An 18,340-nucleotide genomic window follows, 5' to 3' on the forward strand; every position below is an offset into this window, starting at 1 on the left:
CACTCAAACAATCTCCGTGGCATGCTGGCGGGCTGGGTCACTGGGAGGAATTTCATGTGGTATTCAGCATCGAACTTGAATCAAGTTCAAAAGTGCAGTGAATAAATGAGAAGATCAATGCTGTCGTAAGAAGAAGGTGGGTCAAACCCCAATTGGTCTCTACTGGAATGCGGCACCCAGCTCTGAGGCAGTCGTTGCCTAGGTAGGCTCCACCATGCTGAGACGTACTGGGCTCCTACTACGAACACAAAAACAATGTTAGTTCATATAATCTCCAAAAAATACCTAAGTCTATGCAGTTTGGTTAGAGATTTGCGCCAGTTAGTGCCAAGAAGAGTCTGAGGATGAAGCGGCTGCTGGCAACGGACTGTTGCATGCCAACTGTTACTGGCAAGGCGACTGCAAGCCATACTTCGGATGGTGGTGAGAATGACATATTCTTTAAATTTTCTGTTACCTACATCATTAGGAGATTGCCGGTTAAAGATGTGTTCGTGTGTCATGCAGCCTTCCACAGATCCATGTGGGCCAATCGGGTTAGACGGGGGTTTGTATCGATCCAACTTTCCGAACTAAGTCAAGCCGCTGTGTTAGGGGTTCTAGCTCGTTAGATGACGCTTGTTTGAGAAGATTTGCAGGCACTGGTAAACATATACAAGAATTTTCTTTCATAACCATTCTTCGTCTCGGCAGTATGAGCGTGCGGGGAGGTGCAAGTTGGAGCGCAACTTACTGCAAGCAGTATGGGAGGGACCGCTGGAATGTTCTTCTTAATGCTCTTGCGGACGTTCCTACCCAAATTGCATTTGTGGCACCGACCATTTCTCACAGTGCGCTGCGATATCTTCAGAGGAAATCGCGGTTTCTGCCTTGCGTAATCCCCAACTGCTTCATCCACGATAGCAATGCAGAGCTACGAATGGACAATGAGAGCAGCGCACCAAGCAGCTCGGCTTTGCCCACTAGTACAGCACTTGTAGAGAGCAATACAATTGGAGCAAGCGATGCAGGCAGGTCTACTGTGCATGCCGTGGCCACTAATTTCCCGTGCAACAACTGTGAACATCCTGGGGCCAGCGGCCAGGGTCCCGCAAATAGGGACCTTAATAAGCAGGTACAGATTGTTGATGATGACCATGTCATAGAGGAGGCGAGGGAGAAGACGTATTTTCTGGGTAACTCTGTAACAGCTATTACGCCTTCCACCAAGTTGAACTGACGGTTTAGGGCATCGTTGCCTTCTTGGAGGCTGACTAGAGTGATCTCTGTACTGTATTTGCACATAAGCTGTTTCCTTCTTGCCTTCGATATGCGATTCTGCAGATGGGGCATCTGCTCTTGCAGCGTATGCCCTTGGGGCGCAGCCGGGAGAAGTGGTGCTTGACATGTGCGCGGTAAGAGATTCCTTGTATGCTCTTCATGTTGCGACAACTAAAATCATGCTGATCCATGTGAAATGTGAGTCGAAGATTAGTTTGACATGGTGGGGTCGCTTTGTATAGACGCTGGATACGGCTGCGAACAGGCACCTGGAGGCAAATCGCTGATAATATCATGCATGATTACAGTAGCAAGAGTTCCATACTATGCCATCGGAAGTCCAAGCATGCCGTACCACATCAGAAGTTCTGAAGATGACGAGGACGACCAAGGCGGGCTTTTAGTATGCAACGACGCAAGTCGGGATAGATTGGCGCGGTGCGCAATGTATTTATCAGTAGCTTCCTTGTCCTCCTTCACTAGGGGAAGTATCGCATCGATCCAGGTCGATGGACTGTCGATAACTGCTGTTCGCTCAGACTTCAGGCCACAATGTCCAAGTTTTTGCCAGAATACGCAACGGCTGGGTGAGCTATACACGCTTGCACATAAAATATGGGAGCAGTTCGCCCAGCGTACTCCTCTGTGCATGATTAGTCCAGCGGAAAAAAATATGCCAATATTACGTTTGAATTACCTATGCCTACAGGCAGCGCCTCCAGTTCAGCTGTGCGGATGTCTGCAAGGGTGGCTCATTCGGTAACTTGAACTCACGCCCAACGCCATTCGACGCAGCACAATCTATCCCAAACAAATGCAGTGTTCAGTGGTAATCGAGTTAGTGTGTAGCCCAGTAGAATTCATAGACCTTCCATTCTTTAAATGCTAGTAGTCCTTATCCACTAATTTTCCCCATAGTACGAGCCCGTGTTTGCATACAGAACGTTTCGCGCCATATGATAGGATTCTTCTGGACGCGCCGTGCTCCTCGGACAGACACCTTTTGCATAAAGGAGGATCAGCGATTGCAAACTGGTCACCAAGTAAGATGCATCTACTAACTTATTACAAACGAACTGGCCGTCAGGGATGAATCAGGCACTCTGGGGCACATTGTGCGCTAACAGTTCTCAATTATATGCAGCCTCGATGATTGTGTGGCTCATCAGGCACACCTAAGGCGCACGCAGAGCGCCAGCTAAAGATGCTCCTTATTGCTTCAAAGCTTTTAAAAAGGAATGGCATTCTGCTTTACACAACTTGCTCATTGTCTGAAGCTGAGAATGACGCAGTAGGTTCAGCGCAGCGAAACGACTTTGTACTAGATAGTGGGAAGTACCGTTCTTTCGTCCCTTTTCGGCGAGATTTGTCAGCATTTTCGGGCTGTTGGGGAAATCCGTGCAGAACGCTGGGTGAGGCAAGCTTGGTACTGCTCTCGATTCACCCTTGCAGGTTATTGAGAAATTCCTCAAGAAAGCGAAAGTCAACGTCAAGATACTTCCCCTATTTAGTGGGGAGTGGCCTCCTGAAGTAAGACTTCTTGATAGAGTGGCGGCGGTGCAACCTCGAACAACAGATTTGCCATCTGTTGGCCATTCAAAATCCGCGGTATTTTCTATTGAAAAGTTAAAGCACGGCTTTGCAATGCTTCCAGACATGTCGAATTTCGGGCCCATGTACTTCTGCAAGATGCAGATCACAGGGCAGTGACAGATCTTAACTAAGGAGAATTGCTAGACTGCTCATTTACTGAACCAGCACGTGCCACTCGCTTGCCAGTGGGCGTAATGATCCGACTCTGTAGTGTGTTTAGATATACACCAATATCATTTTTGAACGGCGTGTGTGTACTGAAGAAGTAGGATGTGGCTTAGGTTGCTTATAAACCGTGCCCGGTTATTGACACGAGCGCACGAAGCTGATACCGGCAACAGGGAGAATACGCTCAGTATGAAATTGAATTTTCTTCTGGGGGATTCTGCCCTATCAAATGCTGAAGGCCTAAATTGCCCACAGTTGCTGCCCAGCGTGGATGCGGTTGTGCATCAATTGGCACCCCCGGGAGTCACTGCTTGAAAGCCGTATTTGACAGTTAGTGGACGAGGATCAGGCCGCTGCATACATATACATAGAGCTTCACCAAAGCAATACAAATGCTGCACGGCATTCCTTGAGACCTGTCCGGACTCTACAAGATCCATCAACTTTTTCTATACTATGCCCGTGTCGCACGAGACCGCAAATGAACTGTTATTAGCGTACCTCAGAACTTAGGCTGCCATCCTTCAACCCTTGGATACGAATGTTACCCAGCTGTTGACGAAGTGTAGTTTCATCGATATCCACACCCTTCGTTTTGCAGAACACCACTACGGCCTTAATCATGGCGGAGTCATAGTCACTGCACTCCTTCTCAACCTGAGCATGTCATTCGGTGCCGCACTGTTATTTTTGCTCAGCTTGTAATGCTATGGTAATATCTATGTATATCATCGTTTTTGCTTTCCTTCAAGTGCTCAAGGAGCACAATAAATTAAATAAATGATATCTTTCTAAATTCATGGTGCTGAAGCAGGTTTCCCTCAGAAGGGGTATCGATTAGAATCGGCAAACGAGCCTCATTAAATGACTGCTTCAAAAACGGCTTCGAAAGACATTTGCGCTCCACCAGGGCACTAGTGACCATATCATACCTTGTTTGCGATTTCGCCCATCATCAGTGCGAACTGCCTCCTTTCACGTTCAAGCTGGTCTTTCATGTTCTGATGGCTCAGTCTGTAACAGTGGACTCTCTTCTCTGCCTCCTGAATATCAAATCTTCGAATAGAAGGTAGGAACATGTCTGAGTTTCTTGTTACGCTGCAGGCTGGCTTATTCTCTGCTTAGAGCCTTTTAGTAGGTATTACTTCACGACGCATTCATTGCTTTATTGCCGCCTGCTTTTAGCAAAGTATGAAAGACTTCAGAACTGACCCGAATAACCAGAGTGTCGAGTTGTTGACGTTTGCTTATCATTGATTTCTCGAGGTCCGTGCTGCAAAGCGAATTGTAAGTAAATTACTAAAGAATGCGCATTTTTAGCTTAGGCAACAATATGCTTATTATTATTGAACCAAGCTCTGCATACAAATAGCTAACCTACCACTTCTGCATAAGTTCCTCCCTCTCGGCTTGGGCTGCTTTGTGGGCTTCTTGAGCGAGCTGGCGATACTCTTCCAGCGCTTTCTGAGCACAAAGTTAGTTGCTTGTGCCCGAGGGTGGGGGGCCGGACTTGCCCATATCTCTCTTTTGATACATCTCTGACCGATGTGAATATGAAAAGTGCGGTACACTACACTCCACTGACCTTTGTCCTCTCCTTAATATCTTTCTCAAAGTTACGGCAAGCTGTTTCAGCAAGTTCACGGGCTTTGATGCGTTCTGTTTGTACTTTTTGACGCTCCTGACGTGCTGCTGCGACGGCTTCAGTGGCCAGACTTCTGTACTTGCGGATAATGAAGTCAACTTGCTGCACCAGTGATTGTTTCAGGTCGCGCTTTTCCTTTTGAATACCATTTCGAATTACCTTCAGCTGACGCTCGTATTGCATACGCATTTCTTCGTTCCTTGCTCGTTCTTGGTCCAGTAAATATTGGAGTTCCTCTGCTGTCCTAGTAACCTGAGCTCCAAAACAGGCCACGACAAATAGGATAGCAAGAGGATCTTAAACTTTACTTAAACACCTTTGATCACAGTAATTTGTAATAATATATGAGCTCTAAGGGGAATGGGACACATGAATGGAAGAAGGTACCTTCGTGAGCTGATCGGTGGTTGCTTCGCGCCACCTGTGGTCACATTAATGGAGAACCGAAAATCAGTATTTCTTCCTGACAGAGGTAGCTTGCTGCACTATGCAGAATGCATGAATTAGCTGATTAAATAGCGAGTATGTCAGCGTCCTTACGGGATTTCGTCTGGTGGATGACGAGTTTTATCAAGGACCACTGACGGTTGCTCTGTCCGGGCATTGGCCAATTGCTGCGGAACCAGGCAGAGAGCAGTGAGGCTAGCAATAATCAAAGAGTCTTGAGAAGCTGAGGGTACCTAGGTAATATCAATTGTTGGCTGCTGTCGAAACGAAAGCTGCGTTGTAACAGACTGCAAGGTTGTAAGTGCACAGTAGGCAAATTCTTGATAGATCCAGGTGTCGAAATGGCTTGCCGCGTATGCCTCATCGAGCTGAGCTCTCAATAGTTCTCGAAAGTCCTCTTCACTGGCAATGCGTGCAGTGAGCTTCTGTACCAGCTGAGTCAGTTGTTCGAGCTGTAGAGCCACAAGCAAACATTCGCACAAATACACGTATATGTACACGCGACGGCACAAACACGGGTTAAGAGACCTGAGGAGCGACATTTGAAGGCACTATATAGGAGGATTTCCATGTACACAACAAGATCCGCATCAACGTTCTAACCTGTTCCTCTACAGTGTTGATGCCCAGGCCGAGATCCGGTGGGTGCTTGGCTTCTGCGCTGTCCTGGGCAGTTGGAGTCCTGACTGCAGCAATGTCCCCTGCTTGGTCGAGGCTCTGTGATAGGGCCAGGATTTTCGACATTTTGCAGTTGCAACAAATTACCAGCACTCGATTGTCCTAAGGTTATCATCTAAGTGGTCCGCCCCATTTGGGGACAGCCGCCGAGTTCCTTGAAAGTTCCTGTCATGCACATGTGTCAACACGTGCAAAGTAATTTACTCGTTGATGTATCTTAGAAAAAGCCTATATTTGCTGCAGCTATGCTCGGCTGACTTCTTCGGACTGAGGTTGCAGGCCCCCGCAAACGCCCTATGGCTACAACAGAGACCCAACGACATTGCTCCGGAGGTTGTCTGTTAGTAGTCAGAGAGCATCCCTCATTTTAATCTTGACAATGTGTATTTAAGATACACATTCAATATTACTTTACCGTCTTACTGACTTGTATTCTCTACTGAGGACGCAGTTTTTGACCACAATGTCCGGGGGCTGGCCGGAGGCCAGCGGCTAATTGACCGGTGGTATCTTTCTGCCATTTGTACAGAATTACTGTGAACCTTTGGCACTTCAACACCTTCTATATCTTAATTTAAATTTTATTTGTATTCGGCTTGCGTTTTCTTCGGCTGTTTCCTTTAGACAGCCATCTGCGTCCCCTCAGTGGACTCATTCCCTCACCTAAAGCCATCTGTCCCCAAGTTGCAACTGCAAGGAATTTCAAAGTAGCAAGGTTCTTCACAGCTTAAAAAGTCACAGCAGCAGGTTCTGATTTCAGCGCTTTGGGCATCTGAAACCCATGCCCTTTGAGCAGCAGCCGAAACCACCTCCCTTTGACACTTTTTGACCCTTTTCCCATTTCGTGTTGTGTACCTTCCTGGATTTGCAAGTTGGGTGGTTGAAAGTACCACAGTTTCGACACTCGCGTCAAACCGTTGCAGGGCTACATCTTTCACGTCGGGAGATTTGCCTCCTCCGCGCGATAGAAGCAGTCAGTGTAGCAGCCCACTCAAGTCAAACGGAAGGGTCTTTTCAACATATGAGGTTGTTTAATCGCCCTGGACGCTGAAGTTGAAAGTTTTTTGCATCATGGACAAGCGACCTTTTAATGCTGCACGGGATACAGATTCAGGCACCCGGCTGCGCCATTCTCATTCCAGTGCGGATACTTTTCGCGGAGCTGCACCCCGGTTGGATAGCTCTGCCATTGGACGGGATGGACACAGTGGCAGATCTGCTGATAATGAAGGGCGTTTCGCTGTGACTGATAAGCACTTGGCTAGCGCCGAACGTTGCCCAACGTCACCTGCCTTTATGAGACTGCTCTCCCAGCGCTCCTCCAGGACCCCTTCTCAGTGCTCCCGTAGTCCTAGCGTAGTTTCACAGCTTTCTGACAGAAGGCGAGTGAGCAGCCCGATCGTAACCGCTCGCGCTTGGCTCGATGGCACCGATGGGCTCACTCGAAGCTCCTATGCTAGCCATAGGACCCCGAATGGCAGCAGTCTTTCGCACCTAAGACAAGACGCGCAGAATATCTCCCCCGAGTACAGCATTCTATCTCGCTCCCGTGCGAGATATGAAAAGTCCGAAAGAGATGCATGCAGCGAAGAGCGAGGCCGTTCCAGTAGCCGCCAGAGGCGCAAGGCCCACAAAGAGCCGCCGGCAGGGCATGGGAAAACGGAAGCTCTGTTGTCACCAGTAAAAACAAAACAGGCTAGGCATTCCAGTCGCAGTGGCTCACAGCGTTTGCCACGCCGTGTCATGTCTCCTCGCCAGTTCCCACCACCAACATTTGAAAAGATTTTGTTAGGCCTCGCAGACTCACACTTCACATCGGAAACCGAAGACACGGACGTCTTCGGGCGGGGACGTCCACTTCCGAGGGTTGACCATTCGCCGTCTGACCAGGAAGAATCTGTGTCTGTTTCTGTGGTGCCAGACGACCCCCATGAAGGTATGACGTGTGCCAAGTCCTTAAAAGATTTACAGTAGGCAGTTGCCCATTTGGGAGAGCAATCAGGAAGGGATACCGTATTCGTCTTGCATTGGTCTCCAGCGAAAGTCCAGGTCGTTTTCTGCAATGTTGCATAGTGTTTCGAGAAACGGAATTGAGAGACACAGAGGGGACTGCGGGAGTGGTGAATAGCTGAGGGCAGACTTGCGCATTGTGGACCGGCTGCCACGGCCTAGATTGGGAGCAACTGAAGCACCTCGAATAGATATTCCTGGACGCTGTGGCTCTCTCGGCATTTGCAAGCACTGTAGTGGCGAAAAATGCTGTTTATTTTTGATGCAGCTTTATCGCCGTGTGTGAGCTACACATCTTCGCAAGCATCTCCCCGTCGGTCGCCAGATAGCAACTTGGAGTCACAGAGGAATGGACTGATACCTGAGCATTATCTTTACATCCCCCCGCTGCGTTTGGGCGCAGCCAAGGAAGAGGAGCGGCCAGTACCAGCTTTGCAGCACGCGATAGAAGACGATGCTCAGGTCTCAGTAAGGTAGGAATGGGGTACAGCCCTTCCTTGAAGTAGCCGCACAAAGTTGGTTGCGCAAGTATTCGGGCCGTAGGTCGGGGCATCTAATGGAATGCACGAGTTTTATGAATCGTCAAGACGCTTCTGCGTTTTGTGCGTTCTCTCGTTAGGGGTGAAAGGCGACACATTGCAACGCTTTTTTCACTGGAGGCTGCGGAATCGCATGCACAAAAGGCCCGCCTTCAGGAGCAGCTAAAGGCGACGAGTCCCTTTCGCCTGACAGAAATGGGGGATGCCTCTGCAACACAGGCGAAGGGCGTTGACGCACCCCCCGGGAAGTCGAAGAGGCGCCAGCGCTCGACTGTCCTGGAAAACATTGTGCGACAGCACGACTGGGAGGTGCAGGAAGTAGTCATAGAGGAAAGCATGCGCTCTAACGAGGAAGCCCAGGCCCAAACGGCTTCACCGTGCACTGTGGATGCAAGTGATGCGGCACTAGAGCCTGCCATCTGGGAAGACGATCGAGAGTGGGATCGCTTCGCCAAGGAGTCCGCTTGGCCTGGCATGATATGTGTTAGCTCATCCGTTGACAATGACAACTTTCCCTCGAACGACCCCAAGAGTCCTGCGACTTCGATTTCGAAAGCAGTGAAGTCTGAGGAGCTATCATTCGGTGGGGTGTACAAGGCGGCTGCGGGGGGTGACGCTGGAGATGTTCCCGGTGCCTTTGACGCTATATGGGGGCACTCTGAAGGAGTGCACCCGAGTTTACGAGATGGATTTGGCGGACAGACGCCTTCGGATGATGGTAGCGAGCAGAGTGAGTTTTTTGATATCGACAGAGGTTCTCATGGACTGAATCGCATGGTAGAATTCTTAGAGGTGACCCCGACACAGCCTCATGACGAAGACGACGGTCTGGAGCCTGGTGATGCCGTTGCTACTTGTGGCGCTGCTGAAGAGCCCCTGAATGACGCTACTACCGGTGTTGAGGAGCATTCTGTACCGCCGCTTCCGCAGCTCATGGTGGGTGAGAACCTGGGGGCGTTTACGATGCTGAGGCTAGGAGATCCTGCAGAGTGGGAGGTGCGTTACTCGACGTCAGATGACTTTGCCAGCAGCGCAGTGCCATCCCCCGTTAATGGCGAAGAAGAAGCCTCCACCGTGTGTCATGGGGAGGCAAGGCCACAGGAAGAGTCGACTCTGGAGGAAGTGGGGGGGAGTAAGGAAGAACAGCAGGCTGCTTCGCAAGCCCGAGGCAAAGCGTCACAGCAGGTATCAGATCAGCCGCCGTCGGAGCCACCAGCTTCTCCAGGCTGCCAGCAAGAGGTGGCCTGGGAGCACGCGCGCATGTGTAGCAGCAGCAGCACCAGGTTGTTGTCGATTGGTCACTCGGAATATCCAGCAGGTCCTCATGCTGGTGGAAACTCCGCCGCAGATGTCCGCATCATCAGTGACGCCCGCTTCGGTGCAACTTTGGAAAATCGCCTATCGTCGCTCCCCTCAATCCAGGGGGAAGATCCGAAGCCGCTCGAGAGCGTTCCGCGAAGGTCTTTGGACACAGGACCGAGTGACAGGCGCTCAGTATGCAGCAACACATGTGCTAGCCAATTTTAAGGAACCCTTCCGAACTCGATATACCCATGCAGAGTCTCGCAGCCAGGTGTCACAAGCGGCGAGACCTCTCTATGCAGACAGGCCCTTAGCTGCGGCCCTTCTTCAAACATCTATTGCACTTCACGTCAGAGTCTTCCACAAAAAGAGAAGTACAGAGTTCCGTGAAGAGCCTAGTGCGTTTGGTACAGCTGACATGTATCTGTTTTTCTTTAGGCATCGCGCAAGAGGCAGAGAATCCTACAAGACGATGACGCAGCAAAGGCGCGCGAGGGAAGGGCTGCAGCTAGTGAGGCGTGGATCCAGGGAGGCAGGACAGATAAAGCAACCAAATCAGGTCGTGAGAGTACAGCAAGCACTTTGTTTGGAGACCCCGAGAATGAAAGTGTCCACCGTAATCGGCAGCTGCCGTCTGCACACACGGCAGCTCCTCTCGCCGTTGTGGCAACACAACAAAGATCCCCAGGAGGGCCCATAAGACAGTCGCCAGGCAGTGAATGGCGTTTCGCGCAAACATTGCTTGAGGCTGATACTTGGCAAGAGAGTAGTACTCTGAGTGCCTATGAAGATGTTGCGAACGGCGGGGACGGTCCTGAGAAAGACCGACGCGGCAGTGGGTCCCTGTATGAAATCGATTTGTCGGAGCCTTGCAAATCCACTGAGGATTCTGATAAATGTCGCACATCCCCAGCAAAAGCGGGTGGCCATATGGAAGTATTTGGAGCCATTAGCCAAGCACTCGCGGGGTGAGTCAGGCACGAGCTTTTCGGCACTTACATTATAATCACAGTCCGCTGGTACCCCTTCCTGAGAGAAAGGAGGGATGCTCGATTCGAGCTCCGGCATGATCATAGCTTCATGGATTCCTGCAATGCCGATTTCATTGCGTGGTCTTGTTCCTTGATCCTCAGATGCGCATACGGCCCAGGGATGCACGCAGTGCTTTTCGCCTCTCTACTTTTGGCAGTGTGGGCCCTTCTGGTTGTTGTATATCTATTCGAAGAGAAAAGGAACGCGGAGTTTCTTGTCGGCTGCGCCATCGCCACTTCCTTAATCCTCTTTCTGTGTCTAGGGGCTATTCAGCTCACGACCGCCCTCTTCAAGTGGAGAGCACTCAAGTATGCCATCGATTTAGATCTTCGTGAGCAGTTGCTAACATCGGTAAGGCGTTTGCCTCGCGCTTTTTGCGGAGACGGGAAAGGGGCTGAAAGAGAGGATCTCTTTTTTTCTTGCCGTCTGTAGCATGTGCTTGGCTACTTGCTCTGGTGTGGCGATATCAATGCGCATGCACCGCGGGGCAAAACCTTTTTCATTCCCACGCATTCTTTCCAGAAGCATCAGCCCCTGATTAGTGCATTCAGCATCCCAAAAGCCTCTTATTTTTTTCCTTTGACCTGTGCAGCTGAAGCGGCTAAGGCCTGCTCCAGATCCCTGCGACCCGTCCTTTGAGGGTCTGGGGGAGCGCAGCAAGCAGCTGCAAATGACGTGCTACTCCTTCGTCGGTAGGCTGACACAAGTCCAGCTGATGGCTCTATGAATGCAGTTCCTAGTACTATCGACTCCTCGATGTGACCGACGAATGCAGTTTCAGTGTGCTGGTGATTTTTGCTGGGCGGGATGCAAAAATATGCACTGCGAACCCCGAACACAGCTGTTTCAAACTTCCAGCCGTTGATTCTCTATGGTTTGCAAACAAACGCAAGTCTATCCCATTCTTGCCGCCGCACGGTGTTTTCTTCAGATTTGATAACTCAAGGCTCTCCCTGCCTGGACGTGAGTCGCAACCTGGAAAGGCGCTTCATTTTGGCGAATTGCTCGGTCGGCCTTGTGGGGGCTGCTCTCATCAGCGCACTTGCATGCACTGCCCGTACCGCCGAAGAGAAGCACCGGATGCCGTTTCACGCTAGAGGTTAGTGTGTGCTGATGCTTGTGTTGTATACACCTATCAAGTTCGAGTGGGTTTCTGATGGGCTCTTTTGTGATGCTGTAGCCTACTTCACTAGGAGCAAGGGAACCAGCAAAGTTCTATGACGTTATCTACGAGCTATTCAAAGTGTGAACTTATATTGGGCGTAGTGACTCCGGCAGATATGCTGTAGAATGCTCTCTTGCTGATGCCTTGCAAAGCAAACGAGGATTTTTGGGCGTATTGCTGTTCTGCTGCATGCCTTGTGAATGCATGTTTTCCAGAGGCTCTTGCATTCGGAGCAGCTGTCTCTTACTCCATCTCGTTGTTGGTGCTTTCTTATTGGCTTGCAACCCCCCCAGCCCCATCCGTCATGCAGCGCGCGATCGATAAGCACGTGGCTTTTGAGTATTTATGGACCTTTACATTTGCGGATATCCTCGTCGATCGTGGAGCGGCTACACCCAAGGTGAGGACTCTATGTTTGGATTACGCATTATTACCATTTTCTCATTCTTACCACTATTTATATATCTGTGAGCAATAAATTCGTGATGGGTTCTCGGGGAGCTATCACTAGGAAGAAGTGAGCATTGGAGTGACACTGCATCATTCCATAGAACATCATTCTGTGTTGATTTGACTCATCGCCTATATCTCTTCCAGTTCCCACCAAATAGGTTAGTCGTTGGCGTATTGCTTGCTTACCACATTATATACTGCCCACTCCCAACGGAGCAATGGACCATCGTAGTGAAAGCCGCTTCCTCCTGTTTTGTTTTTTATCCATCTCCAGTCTGCAGAAGACATTCGATTCCGCCCCGCCGAGGGATTGCATTCATCTCCTTCGGGCGTTCCTTCTTGGGAGAATTCGCTGCTTAAGTGGAAACACAACATGGTGAAAGTGCGCATTCGCGAAGTTCCCAATGCCATGAAAAGCAGCTTTATGACTGCAAGAATTGTTCTCCAGCTCCCTGCTGGGCTGGTGTTGAAAAAGGCATTAAATGGCTTCCAACTGGGCCAGAGAGCCCTATTGAGACTGGCAGCAGCTCCAGTGCGGTCATCCGTCTCCAAGGAAGCATCTGCGCCTCTACGCTTGAACGTAACCTGGTGCGGACCTGGAGGGGTGACCGAGGAACTCCAAATTCCTATTGGATCTGACTCTTTACACTGCGATTCCAATGTGGCGGCGGGAAAGCTGTCGCGATCGACGCTAACCCTGCGAGATCAACGAGAATTTGAGGCGAGGTCCACGCTGTCTGCACCTAAGGGGCCTCTAGAAATCCTGAGAACGATTCAAACAATCCTTCAGGAAGACTCTACAGTGCCGTTTCTCTGTAGTCGAACACGATGCTACCTCGGGTCATCGGCCTCACTGTCTTCGGTGGCATGTGAGTACCCGGTAATCCTGTGCGTTCCTACTAGCGCTCTATACCGTGGCTTCCATTCCGATTGCTGGTGGCTCATGGGGAAAAAACGCAGTAGCAAGTATTCCGCCTCTTTTAGTGAGCGACTGGGGCTCGGAGGCCTCCGCACATTTAAACCCCCTGCGGCGGTGACGGTTGCTGCCGATGCAAAAGTGGTGACTCCCCAAGACTTGCCGCAGTGCACGGAGCAAGACGCTCCGCAAGGGTCCCCAAAAGAATTGGCCAAGGACAGAGTGGGCCCCTGGACAGTCGAATCGCCCTCCAACGCTGCCACTACGCCTCAGTGCACATTACAACTGCATGACCGCAGCACGCAGCCTCCCGATTCATTCTCTCGAACTGCCCATGGTGAATCCTCAGCAGTTCTCACGGTTCGCAGTGACTCAGATTTGCCTGGCGGATTCGCGCTTCTCACGTTGTTCTTCGCATCTGAAGAGCAACGTGAGGAATTTAACACGTGTCTAAAGCAAGCGCTGCGCACCTGACGGGGGGAAGGCGGAACAGAATATACCCCGCATGGATACACTTCGAAGAACGCTTGATGTATACTGCGTTCTAAGTCATCTCATTTTCTTTGTAGTGAATTTTTTTACAACCCAACGGTAATTTTTGTGGTGTTGCGTAATCTTCTTAAGGCGTCTAGCCTCTATTCAAGCACACTACTATAATATGCATAAAGTGTACGAAAGCAAACACGGACGCTCCGAGGGTGTTGGAATGCGCAGCACAATTACGACACCACCGAGTGAACACAATGCTAAATTGTGAACTCGTGGCCGTTTGCATTTTTAATACGCCTTGGTGAAGTACTGCTGTTACTCCCACGTTCCTGTATCAGCACATTTGCCTTGCAGCATTACCTGCTTCGGTGAGTGCTTTCCTGACGTAGAAATATATTTAGAGATTGGAAAATGCACGAGGCAGCAAAGTAAGAGACCTCAGGTCGCTAGCTGACTCTAGTGTCTGTACGTGGGAAATTCGTTGCTATCCTAAGCAGGTGGGTTCACACAGTAGCTCAGCTCCAGTCCAGCAATTCTCAGCAGACCAGACGACTACCTTCATTGGCATATACGCAGAAGTATGATTTTCACTCAATTAAGAAAATCAACTTTGCGCGCACTACCAAGTGAAAGTGTGCACTTCAACCATAACACTTGCCGTTCCGATAGCCAGCAAAACCACAAAAGTGCGTGTAGTGCCATGCAGGACGTCCTGGGAGAAAGTCTCCGCAATTTGGCCTCTTTAAATTAGTGCAAGAGCTCCATGGATCGGCCTGGTAATGGGAAAGGCCACCAATCCCACAATTTTACCCGTTCAATGACGGACCACAAAGATGGCACTGCATGCACTTGGCAGCCTGTAAGCTGGCCTCATTCCAGCGCACTAATGGTACTACGCAATTGGACTACGGAGGTAGCACACCTGCGGATGGATTATACACAACCGCCCGAGCTCGTACAGGAAACCCTGAACAGCCATGATATGTGCAAGTCGGCTTCCAATTGCCACTAGCTCGCGCCAGCTTACTGGCGCTGCCTTGATTCGGCATACTGTGGGTTGTATAAACCACTTGGTGAAGCCGTCTGTCCGTAACTCGAAAAAGAGTCTCTGTAAGGAACCTGTGAATGCATGAGCTGCGGATACACCTCGCTAGGCATAGCCTGAACAAAATAAAGACACTCAAGAGCGCACTACTAGAACCCAGACAAATTAATATTTACAATCCATGCAAAAGTGCCGCTTTACCTTGCAGGTACTGTGACACACCCCAAAACATAATGGATACTGCACTTCAACTAATGCGAAACCGCGAATCGACGTTATCGGAGACTGCTGCGTCAAAATGCTTGCTTAGTCTTACAGGGCCGTGGGCAATCTGGTCGTGCGCCTGAGGGTGAGGTGGAGAAGGGGTAAACGGGTATACGTTCTGCTGCATCAGAGGAGCCATTATTGCTGAGTCGAAGCTCCCCTGCACAAGCATACGTGCACAACACATTCTCTCAAGCTCGCCATTATAAGCCCAAATCAGGACCACAAAGCCCGTACTGGCTAAATCCAGATATATCTGTGTGCAGCTCGCAAAGTACACATTTTTAAAATTACTATGAAGCACAAAAAGTGGCCAACGGCATCCTAGTTCACTCTCATCATCTGGTGGTCCCTGTATAGTAATCCGCGTGCCAGTCCCCGCATTTGCGAAGATTTTCTAGCACTAATGTTGGCTTGCACGCTCCTCAATGCAATTCGGAATGCAACTCACGCCCGCAGCTTCGTCGTCAGCATCGGCTGCAAGTGGTGGGCGGCGACGCTGTGGTCCCCTAGCGCTTGTACCTTTCCGGTGCCAAAAAGTGAGAAGAATCAAAAGAGTAGGGACCCATTCTGTCATAAAATATATCTGAATTCAATCCATCATACATTACGAATAAACAAAACTCTTGAAAGTCGTATTCTTGGTCCCTGCTCGGCAGTCATGCAAGAGGAGCAAGAGATTAGGCATCGCAGCCAGCTGGGATGTCTATATTCACTATTTTGGAACACAGAAGGCACGCTTGGTACATACTAGACTGGTGACGGCAGCTGCACGAACTCCTACGGAGTGGAAAAAAAGAGCGCCACTCCCGGCTACACGACGTAAGAAAGACATTATTATGCTCCTTTACCGACTGAACAGCCAGAGGAATCGATTAAACCGTCCAAAATACAGTCGAAACCGTTCCTGGCTATTATAATATCTATGATACGTATGCTTTTCAGTCCTTTAACTGCCCGCACCTTTCCAGCGAGAATGAGAGGAGGAACAGTTCCTTGGGGGGAGGCGTGAAGGGGATGCAATGGGGGTGTGGCGCCCTCAAATGCCATGAAGCACCGCAAGCCAAAAAGAATCGGGCAAATCATCGACAAGAAAATGACCTGAAGAAGAAAAGCGTGCATAGTGAGCTTCCCCATCATGTGTATTCAATCTTCTGTGTAACCTTGAGAAGCTCTACGGGCCAGATAATAGCCACTGGGAGTGTTCTTGGTCAAAAGAAACAGCGGATCATACACGGAAATGCTTTCTCTCCAGTGTTCAAGAAGCTCCGAAAAGTAACGCTTTCCAACATACCCCTAGCCAAGGCATGCCGGTTGCGCATGATAAGCGGCTCGACTCCACTCATACCCATCATACAAACATTGTAACTCCACATGAAATGGGTAGCAGAAGGAATACACGTTGTAAAAAAGCCAGGAGCAACCAACTAAAGTACACAGAAAGGTGTGCCTTGCGTACTCTTCGGACAATACTGCTCTTTCTTGGGGCCGATTTTCCTCTTTCTGACACCTTCTTCGCCACCTGTACACCAAGCCTCACCAGAAGATGCACGGGAATGTCTCTACACATCCTGCTAAAGCCAATTGCATGCAACAGCGGAGCAATGCTTTCGTACGGGGTCATGCACTTAGCTGCTGCACTTCTAAGGGTCTTGCGAGCATGCAAGGAGCATTACTACCGCTTGCTTGCCTTGATGCCATAGAACAGAAAGGCAAGTGCCTCCGTTCCGAATAGCAGCGCCTCAAGGCCCTGAAGGAAGGCACAAGCCGCCCGTTTTGCTTGCAGGAGCACAGCAACAGCTACGCAAAATGCGTAGGACGCGAACAGAATCAATGAAGACACTGAATGTATGCGCCTGAAACAAGAAAAGCCGCAAGCGACAGCAATACCATCCACTGGACCAAAACCACGCATTAGGCTGTATTGAAGCGAGTCCCCAATAAAAATAATAAATAAAAAATAAAAAAAACTACTACGGTTGAGCTAAAAGACAGGAGGCTCAAACGTGCAACGGTTCGCTCATTGAACGGTACACTTGAAGTATCTGGATCATCTGCCGCAAAGCTGTGGAGCCATATCCTTTTTTAATTAATTCGAACTTACGAGAAAAGCGGGTATGCCACAAGGTTGGCTGCGTAATAGATCCTTGCCCAGAAAAGGATCACAAGGGAGACTGCACAGCAGAAAATGAGAGCTGGCAGCGAATCCAGCAAGTAGACGATCCACTCATCGTCGAGCGAGAAGTTGAAGGTCGGGGCCAACTCCCCATTATCCGCGGATGTCTGATCAGCAGGCGCTGATCCCTCATTCCCTTGAGAAGAAGGCGGACCTCCTATCCCCTCCATCACCACGCGGTGATATAGCACAGCCGTTCCAAAGAGCGAGAGGGCACGTGCTGTTGAGCAGGCACACAACAGCGAAGTGAAAAATGGGAAGGCGTTGCTCCAATCAAAAACGATTGGATCATGTAAATTCACAAAAGCAACAGACGTGTGCTAGGTGAGCCACGAGAACTTGAATGGTGGAAGGGGATGCGGGAAGATGGCCTTACAGACAGAAGAGGCGCAGAGGAGCGAAATAAAGGAAAAGCGCGTCTGTCCGCCACTTTGGCTGACGCGGGAAAGCAAAGGAGGGCTCCTCTCCCCGCATCCTTCAGCCACAGTAAAAGACGGCTGGCTCTTTAGGGAGGAATGCATCTTAAACAGTTGACGCAGAGTCAAGCCACCCAGCAGGAAGAATAGCAACCCCTCTCCCGTCAAGAACAAACAGGGAGGAACAGCGACCCAAGCCCACATAGCTATATACAAATAACTAAACGAAGCACGCCTACAGGACCTCGCTTCTCTGCAACAAAGAGCAGCAGATACAGGCTGCTAAACCCTGGAGGTGGGAGAGAAGCCGCACGACTCGTCCCGCCTCAACTTCTCTTGCCTGGATATGACCAAAGGCAACAGTTATGTTGCTTCACCAGGTCTATGCGATCAATATGAGCCCATAACTAGTGGCTCAGAACGCTGAGGGAATGCAACCGCTATACTGTACTGCACAGATCTGTTGGTTGCCTAAGCACTGCTGGCTGAGACCAGCACTATCCATAGGGAGCATCCAGGAGGATGTCGGGCAGTGCGGGTCCATTCGATGACCCCACACACCGCCGCAGGCACGGAAACAAACAATGCGGCCTGATACTGCAATTCACGGAGGCAGTAGCATTCGTTAGAAAACGTCGACGAGAGCAGCTCCAAAGACAAGCGCCGCTGATAATGAGAGGAATAACGTGATGCTGTTGATGAAAAGCTTGGTTCTTCTTTTGCCGAGATTAAACGCAATGCA

At 50.0% G+C, this 18,340-nt stretch overlaps 4 protein-coding genes across 4 annotated transcripts; 2 read left to right on the forward strand and 2 right to left on the reverse strand.

The window, feature by feature from the left end:
* The first annotated feature begins 694 nt into the window (after nt 1–694).
* On the forward strand, nt 695–2,970 carry LOC34622351. Its single transcript, XM_026337884.1, has 8 exons — nt 695–1,175; nt 1,324–1,394; nt 1,526–1,698; nt 1,800–1,847; nt 1,970–2,019; nt 2,202–2,303; nt 2,430–2,551; nt 2,713–2,970. The coding sequence occupies exons 1-8, from the start codon at nt 695–697 to the stop codon at nt 2,968–2,970; spliced, it is 1,305 nt and encodes a 434-aa protein (XP_026193669.1).
* Nucleotides 2,971–3,305: 335 nt separating this feature from the next.
* On the reverse strand, nt 3,306–5,857 carry LOC34622352 (protein WEAK CHLOROPLAST MOVEMENT UNDER BLUE LIGHT 1). The gene is made up of 9 exons (XM_026337879.1): nt 5,717–5,857; nt 5,459–5,565; nt 5,054–5,093; nt 4,607–4,918; nt 4,403–4,485; nt 4,234–4,294; nt 3,954–4,064; nt 3,523–3,678; nt 3,306–3,374 (listed from the first exon to the last, which is right to left on the reverse strand). Exons 1-9 carry the CDS (start codon nt 5,855–5,857, stop codon nt 3,306–3,308), a joined length of 1,080 nt encoding a protein of 359 aa, XP_026193664.1.
* Nucleotides 5,858–6,862: 1,005 nt separating this feature from the next.
* On the forward strand, nt 6,863–13,965 carry LOC34622353. The gene is made up of 10 exons (XM_026337885.1): nt 6,863–7,761; nt 8,089–8,274; nt 8,421–9,827; nt 10,101–10,610; nt 10,776–11,025; nt 11,267–11,366; nt 11,606–11,766; nt 11,964–12,239; nt 12,567–13,603; nt 13,833–13,965. Exons 1-10 carry the CDS (start codon nt 6,863–6,865, stop codon nt 13,963–13,965), a joined length of 4,959 nt encoding a protein of 1,652 aa, XP_026193670.1.
* A 755-nt stretch (nt 13,966–14,720) lies between these two features.
* Nucleotides 14,721–17,352, reverse strand: LOC34622354. The gene is made up of 6 exons (XM_026337886.1): nt 17,227–17,352; nt 16,466–16,528; nt 15,970–16,107; nt 15,458–15,592; nt 15,059–15,166; nt 14,721–14,858 (listed from the first exon to the last, which is right to left on the reverse strand). Exons 1-6 carry the CDS (start codon nt 17,350–17,352, stop codon nt 14,721–14,723), a joined length of 708 nt encoding a protein of 235 aa, XP_026193671.1.
* Nucleotides 17,353–18,340: the final 988 nt, after the last annotated feature.

This window comes from Cyclospora cayetanensis, unplaced genomic scaffold, assembly GCF_002999335.1.
Source record: "Cyclospora cayetanensis isolate NF1_C8 unplaced genomic scaffold, CcayRef3 CcayRef3_contig_21, whole genome shotgun sequence".
In the NCBI taxonomy this organism is placed as follows: Eukaryota; Apicomplexa; class Conoidasida; order Eucoccidiorida; family Eimeriidae; genus Cyclospora; species Cyclospora cayetanensis.